This window comes from Hyla sarda, chromosome 6 (assembly GCF_029499605.1).
Source record: "Hyla sarda isolate aHylSar1 chromosome 6, aHylSar1.hap1, whole genome shotgun sequence".
NCBI classification, from domain to species: Eukaryota; Metazoa; Chordata; class Amphibia; order Anura; family Hylidae; genus Hyla; species Hyla sarda.
This window is the reverse complement of record NC_079194.1, coordinates 9,463,846-9,491,216: the sequence shown is the minus strand read 5'-3', so window position 1 is coordinate 9,491,216 and position 27,371 is coordinate 9,463,846. Positions and strand designations below refer to the sequence as shown.

Here is a 27,371-nt window from a genome sequence, read left to right as displayed (position 1 = left end):
AAACTGTGAAAGGTCATAATCAAGAAGGGTTTTACAATTATTATTTTTTACTTTTCCATTCCGCCCAGCTGCAAAAATAAACTTTAACCTCCCCCCCCCCCCCCCCCCCCCACACACACACACCCGATATGGCTCTTCTGTCTTCTAGGCCCCGGCATTCCTGACGCATCACACTGCACTGAGCTAATTGACAGCCGCAGCGATGTTCCGCCTCAGCCGGTGATACGCTGAGCGGCAGGGTGATGTAACAGCCCAGGCCTTGCCTTCTTTCAGGTGCCCTGGCCCGTTACACAACACTGCCGCTCGATTTATCACCGGCCGATATGGGACATCACGCAGTGCGACGCAATGGACACAGAATGAGGAAGAAGACTGGGCCCAGAAGACAGGACAGCAACATCGCTGCATCGGGGGAGCGTCAAAAGGAGACTAAAAGTTTGTTATTTTACTTTTGCAGCCGGGCATAATGGAATAATGTTTTTTAGTGGAGTACCCCTTTAAAGGGGTTCTCCCTTGTTTATACTGTTTTTTGTTATTATGTTTGTGTGTTATGTGTGTATAAGCATGTGTTGTATGTGTTGTGATTATGTATATATGTATTTTCTTACGTTTTGTGAAGATCCGGAAGCTGGCCCCTTTTTCTTCCAGCGGCTTGCTGTGTAACCTCGGCCTCCGCCATGTTGTGTTCGGTAAGTGTGATGTCGGGGGGTGTGTTCTTGCTTCTGTCCTTCCTATCTTCTGACGTCCGAGGCAAATCTTTTCTTCCTGTTTCTTCCGTGGCTCAGCAACGAATCTGCGGCCTCTTCCGGCGCATGTGCAGGTAGTTTTATTTTAATTTTTTACCAATAAAGTTTTTTTTGTCTAATTGACAAACTGTCTGCGCATAAGCGAGTACGCAAGTGCTACGCTAACAGCGTAGCATACGTTAGGTCTACGCCAATAGCGTAGCTTCGCGCAAGCGCAGACAGTTTGTCAATTTGACAAAAAAAACTTTATTGGTAAAACAAACAAACAAACTACCTGCGCATGCGCCGGAAGAGGCCGCAGATTCGTTGCTGAGCCACGGAAGAAACAGGAAGAAAAGATTTGCCTTGGACGTCAGAAGATAGGAAGGACAGAAGCAAGAACACACCCCCCGACATCACACTTACCGAACACAACATGGCGGAGGCCGAGGTTACACAGCAAGCCGCTGGAAGAAAAAGGGGCCAGCTTCCGGATCTTCACAAAACGTCCGGATCTTCACAAATCAGTTAAACTTTCTGGCACAGTTGAAAAAAAAAAAAAATGTTTTCCCAGTGGAGTACCCCTTTAAGGATATGTAGTTAGAAAGTTTCCCCCGCGCGTAAGTAGTCCCCTGGGAGGGGAGCTATGCTTACCTAGTCCAGTCTGTCTTCTTAAAGGGGTATTCCAGGCCAAAACTATTTTTTTATATATCAACAGGCTCCGGAAAGTTACACAGATTTGTAAATTACTTCTATTAAAAAATCTTAATCCTTCCAATAGTTATTAGCTTCTGAAGTTGAGTTGTTGTTTTCTATCTAACTGCTCTCTGATGACTCACGTCCAGGGAGCTGTGCAGTTCCTATGGGGATATTCTCCCATCATGCACAGCTCCCGAGACGTGACATCATCATTGAGCAGTTAGACAGAAAACTTCAGAAGCTAATAACTATTGGAAGGATTAAGATTTTTTAATAGAAGTAATTTACAAATCTGTTTAACTTTCCGGAGCCAGTTGATATATATATATAAAAAGGTTTTGCCTGGAATACCCCTTTAAAGCAGTTTTTCCCAACCAGGGTGCCTCCAGCTGTTGCAAACTACAACTCCCAGCATGCCCGGACAGCCAACGGCTGTACGGGCATGCTGGGAGTTGTAGTTTTGCAACAGCTGGAGGCACCCTGGTTGGGAAACACTGGCTTAGAGAGCACAACGATAACGCAGGCTGTGCTCGGCTGTCCATCGCACTGAAGGGGTGTGATTAAAGCTGGAGCGGACGGTACTAGGTAAGTATAGCTCCCCGACCAGGGGACACTTTCTAATTTCATATGCTTCACATTGCTGGGGGCACACGTTGCCACACGTGTATGTGTGTGTGTGTGTGTGTATGTATATGTATATATATATATATATATATTATATATCTATATTATATATATTATATCTCTCTCTCTCTCTCTATTAGATATATATATATATATATATATATCCCTATCTCTATCTCTATCTATCTCTATCCCTATCTATCTCTATCCCTATCTCTATCTATCCCTCTCTATCCCTATCTATCTCTATCTATCCCTCTCTATCTATCCCTATCCCTATCTATCCCTATCCCTATCTATCCCTATCCCTATCTATCCCTATCCCTATCTATCCCTATCCCTATCTATCCCTATCCCTATCTATCCCTATCCCTATCTATCCCTATCCCTATCTATCCCTATCCCTATCTATCCCTCTCTATCTATCCCTCTCTATCTATCCCTCTCTATCTATCCCTCTCTATCTATCCCTCTCTATCTATCCCTCTCTATCTATCCCTCTCTATCTATCCCTCTCTATCTATCCCTCTCTATCTATCCCTCTCTATCTATCCCTCTCTATCTATCTATCTATATATATATACACACATACATACACACATACATACACACAGTAAGAGCTGTGCAAATTTCTTGCCAAAACAAGCATGTAATTGTGCATATAAGTTGCAAACTGTTCCGAAAGCTGGAGACGGGAGCTCGTGAGGTCATTGCCCCGCCCCCTCATGACGTCATGCATTGAGGGGGTGGGGTGGGGTGTGACGCAATGAGGGGGCGGGGTTATGACGTCACGAGCTCCCGACGCCGGCTCCGGCGTTCGGTAAACAGTTTGTTCCAAACGCTGAGCATAGGAGTACCCCTTTAAGAGTAGTGTTTCCTAACCAGTGGAGAATTATATTCTGGCAGCTTATACAACCCCTGGGAAAAATCCTGGACCCCCAACACTTAGAGGATGTCACCAGCTTTATTACTTAAAGGGGTACTCCGGTGGAAAACATTTTTTTCAAATCAACTGGTGCCAGAAAGTTAAACAGATTTGTAAATTACTTCTATTAAAAAAATCTTAATCCTTCCAGTACTTATCAGCTGCTGTATAATACAGAGGAAATTCCTTACTTTTTGAATTTCTTTTTTGTCTTGTCCACAGTGCTCTCTGCTGACACCTGATGCCCGTATCAGGAACTGTCCAGATCAGGAGAAAATCCCCATTGTAAACCTATGTTGCTCTGGACAGTTCCTGACACGGACAGAGGTGTCAGCAGAGAGCACTGTGGACAAGACAAAAAAGAAATTCAAACAGCAAATAAATTCCTCTGTAGTATACAGCTGCTAATAAGTACTGGAAGGGTAAAGATTTTTTTTAAGTTATTCACCGGAGTACCCCTATAATTCACAAGACCCAGACATGACGGATAATGTTCTGCTTCATGACACGTCTCTAGGACACAAGAGGAGATTACGGTATAACTAGATGATGTTTCTGCAGATGAAGGAGAAAAAAAAATTCTCATAAATCTTTTAGATGACCGATTAATCTGATATAAAAAAAAAATATTTTTTTTATAATTGGCATGATCTGCATTATTTATTGGTAACAATTTAGCATAAATTTGACTTTTTGATCACTTTTATTCCAATTCTGGTGTTTGGTATATATTTTTTATTTATGCCATTCACCATGCGGGATCAATGGGGGAGATTTATCAAAACCTGTGCAAAGGAAATGTTGTCCAGTTGCCCATAGCAACCAGATTGCTTCTTTTATTTCGCAGTGGCCTTGTTAAAAATAAACGAAGCGATCTGATTGGTTGCTATGGGCAACTTTTCCTCTGGACAGGTTTTGATAAATCTCCCCCAATAAGATTATATCATAATAGTTCAGACTACTCTGCATGAGGCGATACCAAATAAATTTAGTGGGGTTTTTTGGGATGGGGAAAAGGGAGATGATTAGAATTTTTATTATGGAAGTTTTTTTTTTATATTATATATATATTATACTCTCTCTACACACTTTCTTAGGCCCCCTAGGAGAATTTTATAAACAACCATTCGATTGCTCATACATATCAATGCAGTCCATAAGTACCGCAATGATCCATGAGATCTGCATTCTATTGATCGGGCCTACCATAGGCAAAAGCAGATCCCTGGAAGCTACGTAGAACTAGAAAAGGCGTCGGGCTGACATGACAACGGATATGCTGCCTGTGAACGCGTCGTCGGCAGCAGATCCAGAGCACTGCACCACTAATGACACTTGTAAAGGCCACTTAGATTCCATTGTCAACTTTGACAGAGGCATCTAAATGGTCTATAGTTGGCAATGGAGATCGCTCTATATCGGCTATAAGCAGAGTCCCTCAGCGGCTGAAAGTAGCCAGGTGTAATGGAGAATGGCCTGGTTGTTAAAGGGGCACTCCGGTGGAAAACTTTTTTTTTATTTTTATAAATTTTTTTTTAAATCAACTGGTGCCAGAAAGTTAAACAGATTTGCAAATTACTTCTATTAAAAAAATCTCAATCCTTCCAGTATTTATCTGCTGAATAGAGATGAGCGAACTTACAGTAAATTCGATTCGTCACAAACTTCTCGGCTCGGCATTTGACTTTTCCTGCATAAATTAGTTCAGCTTTCAGGTGCTCCGGTGGGCTGGAAAAGGTGGATACAGTCTTTGGAGACTCTTTCCTAGGACTGTATCCACCTTTTCCAGCCCACCGGAGCACCTGAAGGCTGAACTAATTTACGCAGGATAAGTCATCAACTGCCGAGCCGAGAAGTTTGTGACGAATCAAATTTAATGTAAGTTCGCTCATCTCTACTGCTGAATACTACAGAGGAAATTATTTTCTTTTTGAAACACAGTGCTCTCTGCTGACATCACGAGCACAGTGCTCTCTGCTGACATCTCTGTCCATTTTAAGAAATGTCCAGAGTAGGAGAAAATCCCCATAGAAAACATATGCTGCTCTGGACAGTTCCTAAAATGGACAGAGATGTCAGCAGAGAGCACTGTGCTCGTGATGTCAGCGGAGAGCTCTGTGTTCCAAAAAGAAAATAATTTCCTCTGTAGTATTCAGCAGCTAATAAGTACTGGAAGGATTGAGATTTTTTTAATAGAAGTAATTTACAAATCTGTTTAACTTTCTGGCACCAGTTGATTTAAAAAAATAAAATAAAAAAATTCCACCGGAGTACCCCTTTAAGGGGTCTGTCCACCGAAACAGTGTGGGTGGGTGTGCTGAAACCAACTGATCGATAATGAAAATTGTTGACAACTTTCAGTACCAATTAGTTTATGTCAGCCCTACAAATGTTACAATAGTAACTTGGTAGCAGTAGACCCCCTGTGACCGATACTATCGCCAATCTATTAAATTGGTGTTTGCAAAAAAATAAAAAATAGCATTCACGCGGCTCAGCCATCATCAGTGGATGATTAGATTGATCCGTATTTCCCAACCAGGGTGCCTCCAGCTGTTGCAAAACTACAACTCCCAGCATGCCCGGACAGCCAAAGGCTGTCCGGGCATGCTGGGAGTTGTAGTTTTGCAACAGCTGGAGGCACCCTGGTTGGGAAACACTGGCATGGATGAACGCTGGATTGTTTGCGTAGCGCCCTTCAGTTACATCAGTGTTGGCCACATATATCCAGGTCAAATATTTTCCAGAATGATCAATTATCTACAGTTTTGCATTTTGGTCACCTGATCACTGGGTCCTTTTACATATGGTAATAATTGGCCAGTTCGGATGATAATCACCGTGTAAAATGCCCTTTTGGTAAACCGCCCCGATGCATACCACCACTGATAATAGGAGTAACTTTCCCACACTTTTCCTGACTTAATGCGAATTCTTAAAAGCCAAGGTTTAGCCGGATTAATCCCCCTTATACATGTAGTTTAATGATGAATCCAGGTGATTAAAGGGGTTATATCCAGGATTTCCTCCAGAATCAGCACCACTCCTGTTCTCAGTTTTTGCGTGTGATGTTTCAGCTAAGTTGCACAGAAGTGAATAAAGAAGAGATGTAATACCACATACAACCTGAGGACAGGTGGGGTGCTGTTTTTTTTATTTTTATTATTATTAATTATTATTATTATTTATTTTTTTAAACAGCAGTACATGGACACTGTCATTTAATGAAAACAAAACTTGATATTTAGCAGAGATATATCAAAAGTTTTGTTTTTTTTATACCCCAACTGATCACAAGAATGAGCCGGGGGAAGCATGCACTTAGCGTGTTCTGTCTCCTGGCTTTATGTCACATGACCTGGATGGACTCAATGTAAGCATATGAAGCCATCCAGGTCTCAGACACAGAGCAAGGAGGGGAACTCCTCTGTCCCTTGCTCGTTCTCGTCATCGTTTAGGGGTCGGGACACTCGGACCCCCCCCCATTGATAAAAACTTTCGACATGTCCCTAGGACACTTGATGAGTGCTCAATTCTCTATATGAGATGTATGTAGAGAGTGCTGTACATCTTTCTCGCAGGGCGGTGGCGGCTGGAGCCTTGTCAGGGACCTGTTTTTTGTCATCTTTTCTTTTTCTTTTCAATTTCTGTTGTGGCCCATTGAGCCCAGTCCACAGCGCGGTAACGTCTGTAGCTCTTTCTCTTCTACCTGCAGAACAATTTACATTTTTACAGATTTGCAGAATTTTTTTTCCGTCTCTACTTGATCTGGAGAAACATTGGCCATTAACAAAACAATTCTCAAATGTGTGATGGACATGTCATGGAGCAGAATGTTCAGCTATTATATACTGCATTGTGTTATTTCTGATTTACAGATCTGCTACAAAGTAAAAAAAAAAAAATGGTGAAAAATCTGGCCAAGAACATTAGATTAATGACAGCAAAAAACAAAACAAAAAAATCACCTTATTGGCCATTGGCTACATGGGCGCCCAGACTCTCCTACAACATGTAACATTAAAACGTTCACATTACTTTTACCTATTTTCGGGATAACGAGACACCATGAGTCTGGCAGCTGCCTTCCCTTGGCCAAGCCAAGTGTGCACGAGGGGACCGGATGAGTGTAAGGCCAAATAAAAATTAAAAAAATCACCTGGTGACAAAGTTATACAGATTTGTACATTACTTCTATTTAAAAATGTCAAGCCTTCCAGTACTTAGCTGCTGTATGCTCCAGAGGAAGTTGTGTACTCTTTAAAGTCAGACACCGTGTTCTCTGCTGCCACCTCTGTCTGTGTCAAAAGCTGTCCAGGGGATTTGTTCCAGTTCTTTACAGTTCCTGACAAGGTCAGAGGTGGCAGCAGAGAGCACCATGTCTTACTGGAAAGAACTACACAACTTCCTCTGGAGCACACAGCAGCTAAGTACTGGAAGACTTGACATTTTTTTAAAAATATGTAAAGGTTTCTGTCACCAGTTGATTTGACAATTTCTTTTCCCCTCTGGAGTACCCGTTTAAGTGTGGGGAGTCTATATATATTTCTATCCAGGGCCTGTAATCCGTTTCCCCTGTTGACTTGTAATAGTACACAAAAAAATATCAATGCAGGTGGCTTCACTTTTAAACTAACACATTCAGTGATACAAAACACTTACCTTTTCTTACACGCTTTGTTGGTGTTCCAGTTCTCTTGAAGTGCTGCATTTTATCACTTGACGCTATCTGTTCTGCAGACACCACGTGCCGAGCTTCATAAGTTAACCCGGCTCTATGTAAATGTCCGCGAACGTGATTCGATAATCCGACCCCGGTTTCAAATGTTGCAGGACAGTATGGACAGGACTTCTTCTCAAGAGTCAAGTCGCTCCAGTGAAATATAGAACTATTTCTTGGCAATGCAGAGTCGGCATTTTCCGTATCAGCACCAGACATGTCGTGTAAATAATCCTCCTCGTCGATATCTTCATAATACTCAAAATAATAGCCGTTGTCGTTGTTAAAATGCAAATTCTCTTCGCCAAGTTGGTGATCTTTAGATTTATCCTTGAACATTGGGTAAACGGCCTTTTTTGGTGGACTGCTGTAGGTATCATCCTGCGACTCGGTGCTGTAATCGCACAGCTCGCTATTCTCCCATGATTCATAATCGTCCTTTTTTTCAGACGGATCAAGTTTCTTGAGTACAACGTAAGTCACTTTCTGGAGAAAGTCTGGGTAATTGTCCATGTCTTCTTCAGTCACTTGCCTTTCAAGATCAGATTTGCGCACCCTTTTGACCGCTACCCGATCTTTGAAGCCAACAAGCCTGCCTGGATGACGGTTGTGAGGATCCATGATTAGGCATTCTTCTTGAAATCTGGAAGATTTGGGGCCCAGGTGTAAGGAGTCGGTTGAATCATCTTCTTCCTTTTTTAAGTTCAGTGGGTAGACAACATTTGCTTTCTTTAGGGTTTTGTAGCCGTCCCATTTTGGACTATATCTGTAAGCATTGTTCATCTTTGTTTGTTTCGGTTTCATCTGAAAATACCTATATTTTTGGTCATTGCTACTGAAAAGAAGGGATGTATTTGGAGACATGGCTGGACCACAGTCGATAGACTGGGCAGCGCTTTTTCTAGCTTTTTGTATTTTGTGTTTTCTGTACAGCCTGGTAAAAGTGTTGCTCTGACCAAGAGAGCCATATGGTCTTTTCATATCCTGCTTTAAGACAGAATTCTTTGGAAAAGAATGGGGCTGTTTAGCAAACTCTTTAGCTTCAGTGTCACTATCTACAATCTCACTATCTGAGAAACGTTCTTGTTTAACAATGACAGGACCATTAAACTGGTCCATAGAGGGTGACGAATGTGCGTAGTCGATGTGTTTTTTTAAGATATTCCGGGCGTATGTGGTAAATGGACACATCTTACAAATGTACGTTGTGGGTTTTTTGGACGAAAGGAAACAGGAGTTTTTCGCAGTTTTCTTCTGATATTTCCGCTGCGGGAGATCTGCATTCAGAACAGAGCATTTTACCACTGCCCCATGAGCAATACCTCTATGACACTCCAGTTCGTTCTCAGTAACGGCCATAAAGTTGCATTCTTCACAACAGTAGTATCTTTTGTCCTTCTCATGGGTTTTGGCATGTTGAACAAAAGTCTTTGGACAGTTGGTTCCGAACACGCACTGTGGACATTGTAACCGCGCGCTTCTACCTTCGTCTTGGAGCTCTTTCAATTCACGGATCTCCTCCATCAGTTTCTGCCGACGTTCCTGGTGAATAATCATATGTTTGAGAAGAGAGTTACGGTCTCTAAACGTTCGCCCACACTCCCTACAAGCATATGGTCTGGGAACGTTAAGGTGGCGAAAGTGATTGTTACCATCCAAGTGATACATCATATGCCTGTGAAGGTGTTTCTTCTCTCTAAAATTCACATTGCACTTGGTGCAGGGATAAAATGATGGCTCTTGGTCACTAGTGCACGTTGGTGGTGATGGAGAATCACAGCTTTGCACGTCAACAGAGAACAACGAGTCAACGTGAACGGGTGATGTTTCGTCGGAATAGTCGCACACGGGACTATACATATAATGATTGATCGCTTCGATAGCTTCTTTTGGAAGATGTTCTTCCGACTCATCTATAGAAGATTCAGACTTGATCTTCATCATCTCATACTTGTGTGGAGCCATCACTTGCTCTTCGTCGCTCTGTTCCATCATATCCAAACGTAATAGCTTTGATTTCTTGGGAATATAATTTACATCATTATAAGCATCTTCTGAATAGCAGCGGGTGATCTTGCTGCCATCCATTTTTCGTTTGCGCTTTTTCTCTACCTTTACAACACAATTCTTTTCAGGCTCTTCCACTTTGTCACTATTTACCGTGTCTCTCTTGGTACTCACGTTAGCTTCTTTTCCTGCTACAGAGTCGCCATCTTCAGCAGTACCACCTTGGGTCTGACCATATCCCTCATTCTCAGGTAACATTTTCCTGTCGTTGAATGCATCATCTATGGGCCCTTCTAAAGTGCTATCCAAGTTGAAACTGTTGCCGTTGGATGTTTCACACCCAACAGAAGAGGAGGTAGGAGGTTTATGTATGGAATGAGGAGTTTCTTTCTTGGCATGTGCTACATCAGGTAGCAAGAATAAAACTTGCTGACTTGACATCGGTAAAGTGTTCTTTGCAGGTTGCTGAAGATCATAAATCACCTTCAATGTTGAACACAAACTTGTTTGCTGTCCCACAGGTTGGTCTGTGGTTAAAGAAATACTGTCTGTATTCAGGTTGGAAGTCTTACTTGAAGAGTGGGAAACTGGTCCATTACTAGCTCCTTTAGGCAAGATGAGATTTTCACTGGAGACAGCGGCAGCACCATCATGTGTTAAGAAAGAACCCTGGACTTTGCTTAAGGCTTTTTCAGACGTGTCTCTCGATAGTTCTTCAGGCACAGTCAATGAACTAATTTTCTGACTTTCTTGTATTTTCTTTAATGCTAGATTTTCCACGGTGTTACAATTGGCATCCTCTTTGAGGCGTTCATTTGTTTCAGTACTTTCAGCACTTATCTGGGACTCCTCCATATTGTTATTCTTCCCATTAAACAATTTCTAAATACAAAACAAGAGAAAAAAAAAGGTTAAAACGGCACAGAATTTTTTTTCTCTTTTAAACATTCAAGAAAACATTCGACATTAACTCAAGGTACCACAAGGTGACAACCACACAGCGCCTTGCACGCTTCATTTACTATAATTTATCGGCTTTTACAAGACAAAATGGGGTCAGCATACTGAGCTACTCTGTGTGGTATTTCTGCCAAAGTCAGTGACTGAGGCTCCTAATGGGATATCTGAAATGTGAACTGGGTCTTATACAACTGGGTCAGACAACATTTCGAGGGGGGAGGAGGGGGAGACAGAGACAGAGGGAGACAGAGACAGAGGGAGACAGAGACAGAGGGAGAAGGAGACAGAGGGAGAAGGAGACAGAGGGAGAAGGAGACAGAGGGAGAAGGAGACAGAGGGAGAAGGAGACAGAGGGAGAAGGAGACAGAGACAGACAGCGAGAGATTTTATATATCAGACGTAGCAGTCATTCAAGATCTGAAACATTCATCAGTGGGAACATTAAAGGGGTCTTCCTGCTATTAAAACTTTATTATATATCCAGCAATTGTGCATCTCAGTCGCTCCCACAGAACACAATGGGTGGAGCACGTGCTGACCCCCCCCACTGCTTCATGCAGCGGGGAGATTCAGAGCCTCATGCTGGATATTGCGTTGGGGAGGGGGAGTGTGTGGGGTTCTTGCCTAAATGTGCGTTGGGGTTGAGTCATTCCCAAACTTCCTAGCACCCATTGTATTGTGTCGTTCTTATAGTAGTTTTTTCCACTTTGTGGGACGTCGTTCTTTTTTCCTGAGCTGAGGTATTTTTTTTTTTCCTCCTTTTTATCAAACAACAACAAAAAACGTGGTCTCAAATGGCTGGAGGTGCTCAACCCCAAATGCAGTTGTGCATATATACTGGGGGAGCAGATCCTGCCCTTGTGGTCCGTTGCTAGGGGCGATTCCCAGCATAAGAATGCATACAATGGAGGATGCCTGCAGCGGACTACAAGTGCCACAATAGAATCCTACACCAGATAAACGGTGCGGATGTGTAACAATTAGAATAATACAATACAAAAATGTAGGTGCACTACTGTGGGAGATGTATACAATGACATTGGCTAATCCCTCAACACTGATGTTAAAATTGAGACATTCGCCAGTGTATCCTTATATGAAGGACACACCAGAGTACCACAGTAGTGCACCTACATTTCTGTATTGTAGTATTCTAATTGTTACACATCCACACCGTTTATCTGGTGTAGGATTCTATTGTGGCACTTGTAGTCCGCTGCAGGCATCCTCCATTGTATGCATTATTATGCTGGGGATCGCCCCTAGCAACGGACTACAAGGGCAGGATCTGCTCCCCCAGTATAAATGCACAACTGCATTTGGGGTTGAGCACCTCCAGCCATTTGAGACCACGATTTTAGTTGTTGTTTGTAAATTTATACGTGGAGGTGTGTAAACTCCATATGTTAATGCGCCTTGAACATTTTCCAGGCAGCATTAAGGTTGCACCTGTGAGGCCATGCACCTATATCAGCCAACTCAGGTGGGGCTTGTAGCCTCTCTCCCCCCTTCCATTGTATGTGTGCTCAGTCACACCGGAGGGAACTGGGAGCAGGCTGCATGTCGGCCTAGTGCTACTGTAATTGACCACTGGCCCCTGGTTTTTGCTTATTACGCACAGGTAGGTTAGCGCTAGGTCCCGCGCCATCTGAGAAACCTTGGCGTTGGTGTGCGGGCTCTGGTGTGTCCTTAATATAAGGATACACTGGCGAATGTCTCAATTTTAACATCAGTGTTGAGGGATTAGCCAATGTCATCGTATATATCTACCACAGTAGTGCACCTACATTTCTGTATTGTATTCTCCTTTTTATCAAGAATTAGCTGAGTACCCTGCATCGCCCGGTCTCCCTATCTAAACATTGAGGAAAAGCAACAATGATGCTCCAGAGAGGCTAAATAGATAGAGATATTTTTAGCATGAATAATAAAATGAAATATTCTTTTTTTTTTTTTTTTTAAGTGACTCCCTTTTTCCCCCTTCACATGGCAGTATTTCCAAGTCATGGATGCAGATTTGGCCTATTCCACTTATCCTAGAATATTTAATGCTTGCTCAAATAAATTAAATACAGTGAAAACTACATTGTGTATTTCAATTGAAAAAATAATAGGGCACGCATTGAATGCCTCTAGGAACTTAATTTTGGCAAGTGGTGTGTACCAAAAATCTCAAATGTTTGAACGCAGACATATAGAGAAGACAACAAGGTCCAATAATCCAACATAACCTAAAATGTCAAAAATAGCACTAAGAGTACAAAGAATCATTTTTTAATTTTAGTTCTGAACACTTTCCATATCATTCAGCTTGATCCGTAGGTCGGGAAGGGGGGGATGGTTTGGTGAGTTACGCGTTGATTACGGATATTTACAATCTAACCCTCATTAAAGGTGCTAAAGGCACAAAGGAATTCATCTCTGATGTGCGACAACCCCCACCCCTGAATGTTTTAGGACACCCGGCGGTCTTTCATGTTTCCGTAGCAATAAAAAAAAAATTAAAATAAAATTATAGCTGGTTTTAGCACCCCAAAATGGTGCTAACGCGGCGCCCAGCAGGGCTGAGATGCAGAACGGCTGCTCATAGGGAGAGCAAAGAACATCTGACAAAGAACTTATTCCATTAGACAAAGAAAAACCCGACGTCTATGAAGTAAGGACGCTGCTGCTGCTGTGGCGGAGGTAGACACATGCGTGCTCGCTCCATCCGAGATGATATATTAGCGTTTCTCAACAGGAAGCGATGTCGCTAACGAAGTGGTAAATTCAGTGTTAATGAGTGGCTGCAGCTCCCACCACCTCGGAGGTAGAACCGTCCTCGCCCCATCCATCTGTTCTGGTGTGAGAGGTTGCAGGAGAGAACAGACGCTTCCTCCCATATAAAATAAGTTACTGCTGCCCCCCGCACGGCAGGGGTCTGGATATAGGAGTATACGGTTTTCTTCTGAGACGCACTTATCGGGAGGATTGTTGCAGTCCGCTGTATGAGAACATACGGTGTACGAGGTCACGTTTCTTAATATCGGCCTAAAGTGAGGATTCATCTTCGGTAAACCTTCACGTGTGTATCATAGAATAGCAGGTGAAGGGAAGACAAACTTCTTACGACTGCTCCCTGCACGGCCTTTAGCAGAACGCTGGTATCATATACAAGGCCTGGGTGTTGTCAATGTCTCCCATCCTGGCTGCCATTGATCACTATCTGCACTGGAGAGAAGCCATGCCGCAGTGGTTACCAAACTGTGCTCCTTCAGATGTTGCAAAACTACAACTCCCAGTACAGGCATGCTGGGAGTAGTAGTTTTGCAACAGATGGAGGCACCCTGGTTGGGAAACACTAACCTATACCCTTATAAATAAGAAAGCAAAAATATATAATGTGATTTAACCCCTTCCCTAATAAAAGTTTGAATCACCCCCCTTTTCCCATTTAAAAAAAATATATGTAAACATAAAAAAAACATATGTGGTATCTCTGCGTGCGTAAATGTCCAAACTATAAAAATATAATGTTAATTAAACCGCATGGTCAATGGCATATATGTACCGTAAAAATAAAAAGTCCAAAAGGAGTTATGGGGGTCAGAAGAGGACAATTTTAAACATACTAATTATGGTGCATGTAGTTATAATTTTAAGTAGTGAAATAAAATAAAACCTATAAGAATTGGGTATCCTTGCGACAGTATGGCCCTACAGAATAAAGATAAGGTGTCATTTTTACAAAAAAAAAGTGCACTGAGTAGAATCGGAAGCCCCCAAAAGTTACTAAAAAATGTTTTCCCCCACATTTCTATATTATATATATATATATATATATATATATATATATATATATATATATATATATATATATATACACATATATATACACATACACACACATATATACACACACACACACATATATACACACACACACACTTTTTTTTTGTTTCACCTTAGATTTTGTGGCGAAATTATTTCATTACAAAGTAAAAATGAAGGTGCAAAAAAATAAAAAATAAATTAAAAAGCTCTCATATGGGTCTGTAGGTGGAAAATTGAAAGTGTTATGATTTTTAGAAGGTGAGGAGGAAAAAAAAAAAAAACAAAGTGCAAAAATAAAAAATGGCCCGGTCCTTAAGGGGTTAAACAGTATGTATGTGTTAGAGTGTTCACAATAGTGTGCATTATAGCACCAGCTAGAGACGTTCCTATACAGATACTCGTAAAGACGCAAATTCGCATAGTGCAAATGTCCCCAAAAATAATAATAATCATAATCCTTTTAACCTTTTCCGCTGCAGCAGCACTGAGGCCTCTTCATCATGCACTCAGTTCCCCGCAGTGGTGCAGAAGCTGCCGCGCACTGAAATTTCGAGATCACGTCGGCTGCAGGAGAAGGTCCGGCACCACTAACAGAGTGAACAATGAATAGACCCAAGGAAAGGTGAATGGGATTTTGATTATATCTTTTTTTAGAGGGGATTTCTAGGGGAAACTACTTAAGGGGGGGGGAATCTACCTTATTAAGGGGTTTCTTATTTACCTATACAGACAAGAACAGGTTGTCCGGCTCCCAAGACTGGTAAAAGTCCAACTTTAATAATGATCCATTAAAAGCATCCAAATAGGTGAAAAATAATGCAAAAATTAACAAAAAAACTAAAGGTAAAAACAGAAAGAAACGCCGACGCGTTTCAACTTGAAATCAAGTCTTATTCAAGGGCCATGAATAAGACTTGATTTCAAGTCGAAACGCGTCAGCGTTTGTGTTTTTACCTTTAGTTTTTTTTGTTAATTTTTGCACTATTTTTCACCTATTTGGATGCTTTTAATGGATCATTATTAAAGTTGGACTTTTACCAGTCTTGGGAGCCGGACAACCTGTTCTTGTCTGTATTGCTGTACCTGGAGACCCAGCTCCTGAGGTTTTTTCCGAGCTTCCATACAAAATGGACTGTGATGCTGCTATCCGCACATGAAGGGTGAGCTGGTCTAAATTTCACTTTTCTTCTTATTTACCTACCAGGGGCTTCTACATATTTGGGGGGGGGGGGGGATTCCTTACCTATTTTGTGGGGGCATATACTTCTGGAGGGGATTGCCTACTTACCTTTCTTCTGGGGGATTCTACCTAATAGGAGGTTACAAAATCCAAAAGGGAGCCAGCACACGAGAGTTCCAGCACATGTGCAAACGTTGCATCTACTATCCATTGGTGCAATAAACACTTAGCCCCTTTTTTCACCCTGAAAACCGCCATTGTTGCTGCGTCTTTGTATTTGATGGAGTCTATTTAATCCAACACTGGCAAGCATGCCAGTGCTGGATTAAATAGACTCCATCGAAAACCAAGACGCAGCAACAATGGCGGTTTTCAGGGTGAAATAAAGTGGTTAAGTGTTTATTGCACCAATGGATAGTAGATGCAACGTTTCGACCTGATGGCCTTTCTCAAGTAAGAGGTTCCTTACCTGACAACTGGGGGCTTCTACCTAAAACGGGAGGGTTCCCTGCCTACTGAGGGCTTCTACCTAATAGGGGGATTCCTTACTTGTCCATATTCTGGAGCCTTCTACCTAATAAAGGGGGGAGCATTCTTTCCTATCTACTTGGGACACATCTTCATTACGATCGCCATTGAGGCCATCACGATGGACTTTTGCCAAGGGTTGCACAAAGTCTATAGCTACCTCATCTTCTGCTGCTTTGTGGATGTCTGAACCCCCATTCGCTTTAGGGCACCGTTTCCCATCCACTGTGCCTACAGCTTGCTGGGAGTTGTAGTTTTACAACAGGTGGACTGGTCTGAAAACAGTTTTAGGCATTTCGGACAGCCATTATCCAACGGGTACAGACGCTTTACAAGTAGATCCATCAGACCCTCTCCTGGTGTATGGCTACTACTAACATTTACACCCAAAAACTGCTCTTTCCATCTCACAAATCTCTCTAAATGATGTAAATGAGCTAATAGATAGCATAAGCATAGAAATCGCAAAGTAATTTGCATGAGAACCATTAATAGTAAGTATTTCAGAGTGAGACGTGACCCTTCCTCTCCTCGATGAGTGAGAGCGCATCCGCCCGCCGCAGGCTATCCTTATTTACAAGATTTCCTACATCAGTATTTTTGCAAACTCCCAGCACTTGTTGTAACACTTCTGTACACTGCGTCCCCAGGTTATCACAGAGGAAAATTAGGTGATAATTGCATATTAACATAATTATTCTATAATCGCCTCCGAAGAAAACCCATCAGGTCACTTACAGGGGGGCTGTGGGCTCTCAGCCAGCCCCTCCTCACATGGTGGGCTTCGTAAATAGAACAGCGCCCCCCTCTGTCCATTACAGCTGAAAGTCAAGGGCGACTGAACTATTCAGCATTACAGTCAAATAACTCACCAACCTACTGTACGCGAGGACCTTAAAATCTATAGCAAAGTGTTAAAACAAATCGGTCCTAAAAAAAACATCTAAAAAGGTCACTAATGTGTTTGCACTTACCATTAACTTTTTAAGCCATTCCACTAATTTATAGTTTGTTTTTAATATTTAAAACATTACCACTTTGCTTAATACTTTTTTTTTTCTTTTTAAAAATGCAGATGTAAAATTAAAGGTAAAAATGTAGTATTTGTGCAAAATCTGTTGTATTAAGTGGTCATATCACAGAAAAATATAATGCTTCTATATGTTCCTCACTAAGTGATGCAGATTCTTTACGTCTTTTTTGTGTGTCAAGCTTCTCTATTTGGCTCACAAATCCCTCTGTTCTGCTTCTCACTCATTCTGACATCCACTGCTCAGGAAGAAGGTGTGTCTGAGGCAAGCATTGAGCTCGCCCTCACTCACCATGCATTCACTTCCTCCCTGAGTCTGCTGTGCTGGGTCTCTTCATCCAATCACTGCAGGCTGCTCTGTAACCCCTCCTCTCTGTTTTCATGATGCAGTCTGATATGACAGGAGTGAGCACAGAGTGCTGGTCCCGCCCTTACTTACTGGACTTTATTCCTGCCTTTGCTTTAGCTGGTACAAAGATGATGCTGCAGCCGGACAGGATTATGTTCTGGAAGGTATGGGGACCCCTAGTGGTCTTCTTTTTTTTTTTTAATAAGCCATGATTTCTATAAAAAAAAAAAAGCCAAACAAATAGATGGACAGCCGTTGGCTGTCTGGCATGCTGGGAGTTTTAGTTTTGCAACAGCTGGGGGAACCCTGATTGGAAAACACTGCTTCAAACATTCAGCTGACTTCTCTAATATGTTAGGGGGGCTCCAAACTTCTCCGACGGGTGATGCTACAGAGGAGAGAAGAATGGAGCATGTTGGATTTCACCAATCATTACAGTATATTAGCTCGTAACATGGATACAATGGAATCTTTAATTAGTTCTGTGATAGTATATTATTTTTAGAAAGAAATGGAGTTGTCCAGAGCAGGATGTCAAGCAATGCGATTTTTATTCAGCAGTAACCGTGGGTGATGACAAGGCGACGCGTTTCAGCTGCACTCTGCAGCCTTAGTCATACAAAACAATAGTGCAAGTGGCTTGCTTATATGGGGGTGGAAAAATGGGATCCGCCCCGATGGGAGTATTCGCAGGGCTTAACCCATTAATCACCTCCATCCAGCAAGTATAGTAAATATAGTAAAAACGCACATATAGTGTGAACAGTAGTCAAAATATTAAAACACTTGGGTTACAAGCAGTAATATAGAAAAAGACATACGTTAGTACTAAAAATACAAGAGCAAATTACAAAATGTCAGATAACATATACATGTACGATCCTAAAATAAAGAAGAGAAAAGGGAATTTTCGGTAGAAAAATCTATATAAATATTACCCTATATACTATCATATATATCTGGATGAATTCAAGTAACCCATATGGTTGTATATACTACCATAGGACATGAGAAATTTTTTATTTTTATTCCAATTATATAGTAGGATCGCAAATTGGATATATAATTGGAATAAAAATAAAAAATGTCTCTCATGTCCTATGGTAGTATATACAACCATATGGGTTACTTGAATTCATCCAGATATATATGATAGTATATAGGGTAATATTTATATAGATTTTTCTACAGAAAATTCCCTTTTCTCTTCTTTATTTTAGGATCGTACATGTATATATGTTATGACATTTTGTAATGTGCTCTTGTATTTTTAGTACTAACGTATGTCTTTTTCTATATTATTGCTTGTAACCCAAGTGTTAATATTTTGACTACTGTTCACACTATATGTGCGTTTTTACTATATTTACTATACTTGCTGGATGGAGGTGATTAATGGGTTAAGCCCTGCGAATACTCCCATCGGGGCGGATCCCATTTTTCCACCCCCATATAAGCAAGCCACTTGCACTATTGTTTTGTATGACTAAGGCTGCAGAGTGCGGCTGAAACGCGTCATCTTGTCATCACCCACGGTTACTGCTGAATAAAAATCGCATTGCTTGACATCCTGCTCTGGACAACTCCATTTCTTTCTATTGCTATATGGACTGAGGTCCGGTCCGGTCCGTGAGCGGGAGGGGCGATCGAGTGAGCTGTGCCGCACCTGTTGTATATATTATTTTTAGTCACATTTAAAATTAGATAATGCAAAGGTCCTCAAAAATACAAGAAATTCCCTTGTAACGGACAAACCAATAGTGCCATACGTAGTAGTAGTCAATCACAATTGGTTATCGATGTTTAGGGGAATCATACAACAATGCATAGACAGAATAATTTGAAACATCCGAAAATGTTGGATTTCACCACTTGAAATCCAACATTGAGGGTCTGGGTCGCGACCATGGGAACAAGAGTCTGTGACGTCATGACTCCACCCCCGTGTGACATCACACCCCGTCCCTTCAATGCAAGTCTATGGGAGGGGGCGTGACGGCCGTAACGCCCCATCCCATAGACTTGCATTGAGGGGACGGGGCGTGACGTCACACAGGGGCGGAGTCATGACATCAGGGATTTCCGTTCCCGTGGTCGCGACCCAGACCCTCCAGCGCTTCCGGACAAGAAACAGGTGGGTGCCGCATGCTATATTGCGGGGGTCCCCAGCGGCGGGACCCCCGCGATCAGACATCTTATCCCCTATCCTTTGGATAGGGGATAAGATGTCTAGGGGTGGAGCCCATTATAACCCTAAGGACGGGAGCATTTTTTGGACATCTGACCACTGTCACTTTAAGCATTAATAACTCTGGAATGCTTTTAGTTATAAATTTGATTCAGAGATTATTTTTTCGTGACATATTCTACTTTATGGTAGTGGTAAATTTTTGTCGATACTTGCATCATTTCTTGGTGAAAAATTCCAAAATTTGATGAAAAATTTGAAAATTTTGCATTTTTCTAACTTTGAAGCTCTCTGCTTGTAAGGAAAATGGACATTCCAAATAAATGATATATTAATTGACATATACAATATGTCTACTTTATATTTGCATCATTAAGTTGACTTTACTTTTGGAAGACATCAGAGGGCTTGAAAGTTCAGCAGCAATTTTCCAATTTTTCAAAATTGGAATTTTTCAGGGACCAGTTCAGGTTTGAAGTGGATTTGAAGGGTCTTCATCTTAGAAATACCCCACAAATGACCCCATTATAAAAACTGCACCCCCCAAAGTATTCAAAATGACATTCAGTCAGCATTTTAACCCTTTAGGTGTTTCACAGGAATAGCAGCAAAGTGAAGGAGAAAATTCAAAATCTTCATTTTTTACACTCGCATGTTCTTGTAGACCCAGTTTTTGAATTTTTACGAGTGGTAATAGGAGAAAAAGCCTCCAAAAATTTGTAACCCAATTTCTCTCGAGTAAGGAAATACCTCATATGTGTATGTAAAGTGTTCGGTGGGCGCAGTAGAGGGCTCAGAAGGGAAGGGAGCAACAATGGGATTTTGGAGAGTGAATTTTGCTGAAATGGTTTTTGGGGGGCATGTCACATTTAGGAAGCCCCTCTGGTGCCAGAACAGCAGAAAACCCCACATGGCATACCATTTTGGAAACTACACCCCTCAGGGCACGTAACAAGGGGTCCAGTGAGCCTTAACACTATGCAGGTGTTTGACGACTTTTCGTTAAAATCGGATGTGTAAATGAAAAAAATTTTTTTTTTTAAAGTGCAGTTTCTTCCCCAAATTTACCATTTTTACAAAGGGTTAAGGGAGAGAATGCCCCCCAAAATGTGTAACCCCATCTCTTCTGAGTATGAAAATACCCCATGTTAGGACGTAAAATTCTCTGCGGGCAAACTACAATGCTCAGAAGAGGAGGAGCGCCATTGAGCGTTTGGAAAGAGAATTCGTTTGGAATGGTAGTCAGGGGCCATGTGCGTTTACTGTTCCAAAAATCTGTCAGACAACTGTGGGGCGTAAATGCTCACTGTACCCCTTATTACATTACACGAGGGGTGTAGTTTCCAAAATAGGGTCACATGTGGTGGGGGGGGGGGGTCCATTGTTCTGGCACTATGGGGGCTTTGTAAATGTAGCCTTCAATTCTGGACACATTTTCTCTTCAAAATCCCAATGGCGCTCCTTCTCTTCTGAGCATTGTAGTTCCCCCGCAGAGCACTTTACATCCACATATGGGGTATGTTCTTACTCAGAGTAAATGGGGTTACAAATTTTGGGGGGGCTTTTTTCCCCATTTTCCCTTGTGAAAATGAAAAATTTAGGGTAACACCAGCATTTTAGTGAAAACATATTTTTTTTTCATTTTCCCATCCAAATTTAATGAAAATTCGTCAAACACCTGTGGGGTGTTCAGGCTCACTATACCCCTTGTTACGTTCCGTGGGGGGTGTAGTTTCCAAAATGGGGTCACATGTGGGTATTTATGTTTTTGCGTTTATGTCAGAACCACTGTAAAATCAGCCACCCCTGTGCAAATCACCAATTTAGGCCTCAAATGTACATAGTGCGCTCTCACTCCTGAGCCTTGTTGTGCATCCGCAGAGCATTTTACGCCCACATATGGGGTATTACAATACTCAGGAGAAATTGCGTTACTAATTTGGGGGGGGTCTTTTTTTCCTTTTACTATTTGTGAAAATAAAAAAGTATGGGGCAACACCAGCATGTTAGTGTAAAAATGTTTAATTATTTTTTTTTTTACACTAACAGGCTGGTGTAACCCAACTTTTCCTTTTCAAAAGGGGTAAAAGGAGAAAAAGCCCCCAAAATTTGTAGTGCAATTTCTCCCGATTACGGAGATACCCCATATGTGGCCCTAAACTGTTTCCTTGAAATACGACAGGGCTCCGAAGTGAGAGAGCGCCATGCGCATTTGAGGACTAAATTAGGAATTGCATAGGGGTAGACATAGGGGTATTCTACACCAGTGATTCCCAAACAGGGTGCCTCCAGCTGTTGCTTAACTCCTAGCATGCCTGGACAGTCAGTGGCTGTGAGCTGTTGTTTTGCAACAGCTGGAGGCTCCGTTTTGGAAACACTGCCATACAATACGTTTTTCATTTTTATTGGGGGGACAGTGTAAGGGGGTGTATATGTAGTGTTTTACTCTTTATTATGTGTTAGTGTAGTGTAGTGTAGTGTTTTTAGGGTACATTCGCACTGGCGTGTTATGGTGAGTTTCCCGCTAGGAGTTTGAGCTGCGTCGAAAAATTTGCCGCAGACCAAACTTGAAGCAGGAAACTTACTGTAAACCTGCCCGTGTGAATGTACCCTGTACGTTCACATGGGGGGACAAACCTCCAGCTGTTTCAAAACCACAACTCCCAACATGCACCGACAGTGCATGCTGGGAGTTGTACTTTTGCAACAGCTGGAGGCACACTGGTTGGAAAACCTTCAGTTAGGTTCTGTTACCTAACTCAGAATTTTCCAACCAGTGTGCCTCCAGCTGTTGCAAAACTACAACTCCCAGCATGTACTAATCGCCAAAGGGCATGCTGGGAGATGTAGTTATGCAACAGCTGGAGGTTACGCAACTACAACTCCCAGCATGGTGAGACAGCTGTTGTACTTTTGCAACATCTGGAGGGCTACAGTTTATAGACCACTGCCCAGTGATTTCCAAACTGTGACCCTTCTGATGTTGCAAAACTACAAATCCCAGCATGTCCAGACAGCAAAGAGCTGTTTGAGCATGCAAGGAGTTGTAGTTTTGCAAGATCTGGAGGGATACAGTTTAGAGACTAAACTCTAAACTGTGATCTCAAACTGCAGCCCTCCAGCTGTTGCAAAACTACATATTCCAGCATGCCCAAACAGCAAACAGCTGTCTGGGCATGCTGGGAGTTGTAGTTTTGCAACATCTGGAGGGCTACAGTCTCAGACTGTAGCCCTCCAGATGTTACTAGGCAACTTACCGGCTTCCGTAGGATCCAGGGAGACGCCTTCTGCCGCACGCGCCGATCTCAGTCGCCGCCCGCCGATCATCGCCGCCCACAGCCTCCGTAGGGGTAAGTGGACCTTGGGCGTTTGGTCCCCGTCGTTTCCCCGTCCTGCCCCGCCTATTGTGGGTGGGCAGGACGGGGAAAACAAGAGTAAACCCCTCTGCCCCCGATCTGCTATTGGTGGTCGCGTCTAGACCACCAATAACAGGGATAGGAGGGGTGGCACCCCTGCCACCTAATTCCTATCGCTTCAGGGGGATCGTAGTTGTCTTAGACAACCGCGATCCCCCTTCTATTCCGGGTCACCGGGTCACCATAGACCCGTAATTGGCGAAATCGCAAGTGTGAATTCACTTGCGATTTGCGCCGATCGCCGACATGGGCATTTGCACGGGGTGCGTATGAATACGCCCTTCGCCCTTAAGTACCAGGACGCAAGGGCGTATGCATACGCCATTCGTCCCCAATAGGTTAAGTGAGGGACTTAGAGGCTGATGGACGGCAAACAGCAGTCGCCGGTTCAGTTTCTGCACATTACCACCTGTTAAGGAGTATACTCCAAAATGCCCACAATAAACTTTGGATTTTTAATGTGTTTAGTATGTTAGTATGTTTAGTATGTAGGTGTCTAGTATGTAGGTGTCACTCCTCCTCCCGTAGGCATGAATGGAGGGGGTGTGGTGGCTGTAGCCGCCAGTCATCCGGCATGGAGCAGGAGTCTGCTCCGCCAGATGTCTGGGATGCCGCAGCGGAGATTGCGGGGGTCTCCAGCAGCGGGACCACCACGATTTGACATCTTTGGATAGGGGATAAGATGTTTTCTGGCGGAGTACCCCTTAAGGACTTAGGACGTATGAGTACGTCCTAAGTGCGGTCCCTGTCTATAACACGGGGTCCCGGCAGGACTCCGTGTCATAGCGGATGGTCCCGGCGCCTATTCACAGCCGGGACCCGCGGCTAATAGTGCGTGGCCGTGATCGTTCGGCCATGCGCTATTAACCCTTCGAATGCAGCGCTCAAAGCTGAGCGCCGCATCGATAGTGAAAGTAAATGGTTCCCGGCTGCTCAGTCGGGCTGATTGGGGTCATAGCGATAAAATCGCGAGGCCCCGATCAGCTGCCCGTAGAGAAGAAGGTCCCTACCTTCTTCCGTCGCCGTCCCGACTCTAATTGATTGCTCCATGCCTGAGTTACAGGCTGGAGCAATCAACCGCCGATTACACAGCTTGTTGCCATGGAACGGCAAGGCAACAATCTGTGTATGAAATCAGCCATTGCAAGCTCATAGGTCCCTATAGGAGCTACGAGCTCCCAAAAAAAAAAAAGTGTAAAAAAAAAAAGTTAACCCTTTCAGGTATTCCCTTCTGAATTAAAAGTTTAAATCACCTGGCATTTCCTAGTAACAAAATAAAACTGTGTAAATAAAAATAAAAATATGTGGCATCATCGCGTGCGGAAATGTCCGAGTTATAAAAATATACCCCTTTTAAAACCGCACGTTCAATGGCGTACGCGCAAAAAAATTCTAAAGTCTAAAATAGCGGGGGGTTTTTTTTAATAAAAAGTGAACAAAAAGTCTGATCAGAACAAAAATGGTACCGCTAAAAACTTCAGATCACGGCGCAAAAAAGGAGCCCTCATAGCGCCCTGAACACAGAAAAATAAAAAAGTTATAGGGCTCAGAAAATAATTTTAAACGTATAAATTTTCCTGCATGTATTTATGATTTTTTTCTGAAGTGATACATAATCAAACCTATATAAGTAGGGGATCATTTTAACTGTACCTACAGAATAAACATACGGTGTAATTTTTACCGAAAAATACACTGCGTAGAAACGGAAGCCCCCAAAATTTCCAAAATGGCATTTTTTCTTCAAGTTTGTCGCACAATGAATTTTTTTTCCGTTTCGCCATGGATTTTTCGGTAAAATGACTAATGTCACTGTAAAGTAGAATTGGTGGCGCAAAAAATAAGCCATAATATGGATTTTTAGGTGCAAAATTGAAAGGATTATGATTTTTTAAAGGCAAGGAGGAAAAAACGAAAATGCAAAAATGTGAAGTCGCTCATTCCTTAAGGGGTTAAATCCAAATCCCTCTTGCCGGTCAGATCAGAAAACATCTCTCTTTATTCTCACATCTAACACTATAGATACAAAATTATGTTTCCGTTTAGATAAATTTTTTTTTTTTTTTTATAGGCCTAAAAGTTTTGAAAAAGCGAACATTTATGTTTTTTAGTTTTTTTTTTTATCACATCTTACCATAAGGGAGAGATCTTTACAGCTGCAGATAACCAGCGCTTCTCCTCTAGCTGTGATACAACACTCATTAAAGCTGCTAACAAGTTTTCGCTTATTACTACTCGATTCTAAAGTTACATTTACCGGCACGGAGACATTTGTTAGGAACACACTGTAACAATTACCAAATCCCACATCTGCTTAAAAAAAAGGTCAAAAACGCCAGTGATTTCTATATATAGTTACCATTAAACTATGCAACTCCTAAAATGGGCGCAATTGTCAGTGAACCAATTTTAATTACAGACGGTCTATAGATAGACTATGCTGGCCATACACATTAATGTCAGATGAAGCCGCCAATTCTGGGTGGATCGGATGTCAATTTAAAGGGGTACTCCACTGAAAAACATTTTCTTTTAAATACACTGGTGCCAGAAAGTTAAACAGATTTGTAAATTACTTCTATTAAAAAAAATCCCAATCCTTCCAGTACTTATCAGCTGCTGTATGCTACACAGGAAATTCTTTTCTTTTTGGATTTCTTTTCTATCTGACCACAGTGCTCTCTGCTGACATTTCTGTCCATATCAGAAACTGTCCAGAGTAGAAGCAAATCCCCATAGCAAATCTCTTTTGCTCTGGACAGTTCCTGACATGGACAAAGGTGTCAGCAGAGAGCACTGTGGTCAGACAGAAAGGAGATTAAAAAGAAAAGAACTTCCTGTATATTATACAGCAGCTGAAATGTACTGGAAGGATTGAGAATTTTTAATAGAAGTAATTTGCAAATCTATAACTTTCTGGCTATAGTTCATTTAAAAGAAAAAGTTTTCCAGTGGAGTACCCCTTTGATTCAGTCTTTTCCAACTAGTGTGCCTCCAGCTGTTGCAAAACTACAACTCCCAGCTTACTCGGACAGCCGTTGACTATCCGGGCGTGGTGGGTGTTGTAGTTTTGCAACAGCCTGAGGCACATTGAGTGAAAAACACTGATCCTAAGGCCGGGTTCACACGACAGAAAACACGTGCAGACATTCCACATATTTGCCCGATCCGGCGGGCGCTAGGACCGCTCGTAAATACGCCGTCTCACAGACAGCAATACATTTCCAAGCGGAATCCGCAGAATGATTGCATGTCTATTCTTCCTGCGGATGTCGGAATGTCGCAGCAGAAAAATCGGGTGCATAAATTCTGCCGTGCAGCAGAATCCCATTGAAATCAATAGGACTCTGCTGCAGTGGAATGTCCATGCGGACATCTCGCAAAAATTCAGTCGTGTGAACGTACCCTAACTCTCCCCTTTGATTTCAACATGACCAATACTTGTGTTTTCGGGGGGCGATAAGGTGCCACCAGAGGTGACCCATTCATAACAAATGCAAACTCAGCTTAGCAGAGTGTGCATGTATACAGCCTAGGTAGAGATAGCAATTTGGCAACAGCTTTAGGATAGGTCATGACTCAGATTGGACGGGGTCTAAGTCCTGGCACCTCTACTGATCAGCAGTGTGACAGTCACACCCTTACAAGGTACGGCATCATAATCCTGGTCACCTGAATGGGACGGCATTGCAGAAGATGGGGGGGGGGGTGTTTTGGCCTCTTCGTTGCTCACCAGGCTGTAACTCTGAGAATGGAACCGAGCTACGTGTAAGGCGGTGTTCACATTAAGGAATCTCCGGCCGGCAATATTCAATCCAGAGATTCCGTGGGTGGTCGATGTGGACATTACAGTTGCTAGGCACGAGCCGACATCACTGTCTCCATAGACTGCAATGTATTCTGTGTGGTATCCCGCCGTAAGAATGTCCAAGGTTATTCTTTAGACGGATGAATTTCAGCCCAAAAAAAATTCCATCACGTGCAGCGGAATCCCGTCGACAGCACCGAAATTTAAGAGCAAAATTTGCCGTATTGTGTCTAATTACTTTTGTCTTTTTCTCCATTCACAGACGCAGTTGTTAGTCCTTGGGAATTGCAGTTTATCTGCTGTTATCTGAAGTTTTCCACATTGTATTGTAGCCTGGTAACCGCAATCCACAAGTACGTGCAGTTTAGCTTTAGAGGTGAAAGGAGAATAAAAGAAAAC

The 27,371-nt window shown here is 42.4% G+C and overlaps 1 protein-coding gene and 1 long non-coding RNA gene across 7 annotated transcripts in view; one reads left to right on the top strand and one right to left on the bottom strand.

The window, feature by feature from the left end:
- The window catches only part of ZNF644 (zinc finger protein 644), a 90,680-nt gene that overhangs the window by 20,690 nt on the left and 42,619 nt on the right, over window positions 1-27,371 (bottom strand). For 5 of the 6 annotated variants that reach the window (XM_056523177.1, XM_056523175.1, XM_056523179.1 and 2 more), the window contains 2 exons: window positions 7,636-10,582; window positions 6,542-6,682 (listed from right to left, as the gene is read on the bottom strand). In XM_056523177.1, the coding sequence (XP_056379152.1) occupies window positions 6,542-6,682; window positions 7,636-10,555 (3,061 nt within the window). In that variant the 5' untranslated portion in view covers window positions 10,556-10,582. The remainder of the gene's footprint in view (window positions 1-6,541; window positions 6,683-7,635; window positions 10,583-27,371) is intronic. The other variant, XM_056523180.1, reaches the window with a different exon arrangement.
- LOC130275326 (uncharacterized) lies at window positions 151-27,371 on the top strand. The gene is made up of 3 exons (XR_008844731.1): window positions 151-435; window positions 14,953-15,095; window positions 27,235-27,371. It is a non-coding gene; the product is annotated as an uncharacterized LOC130275326 (long non-coding RNA).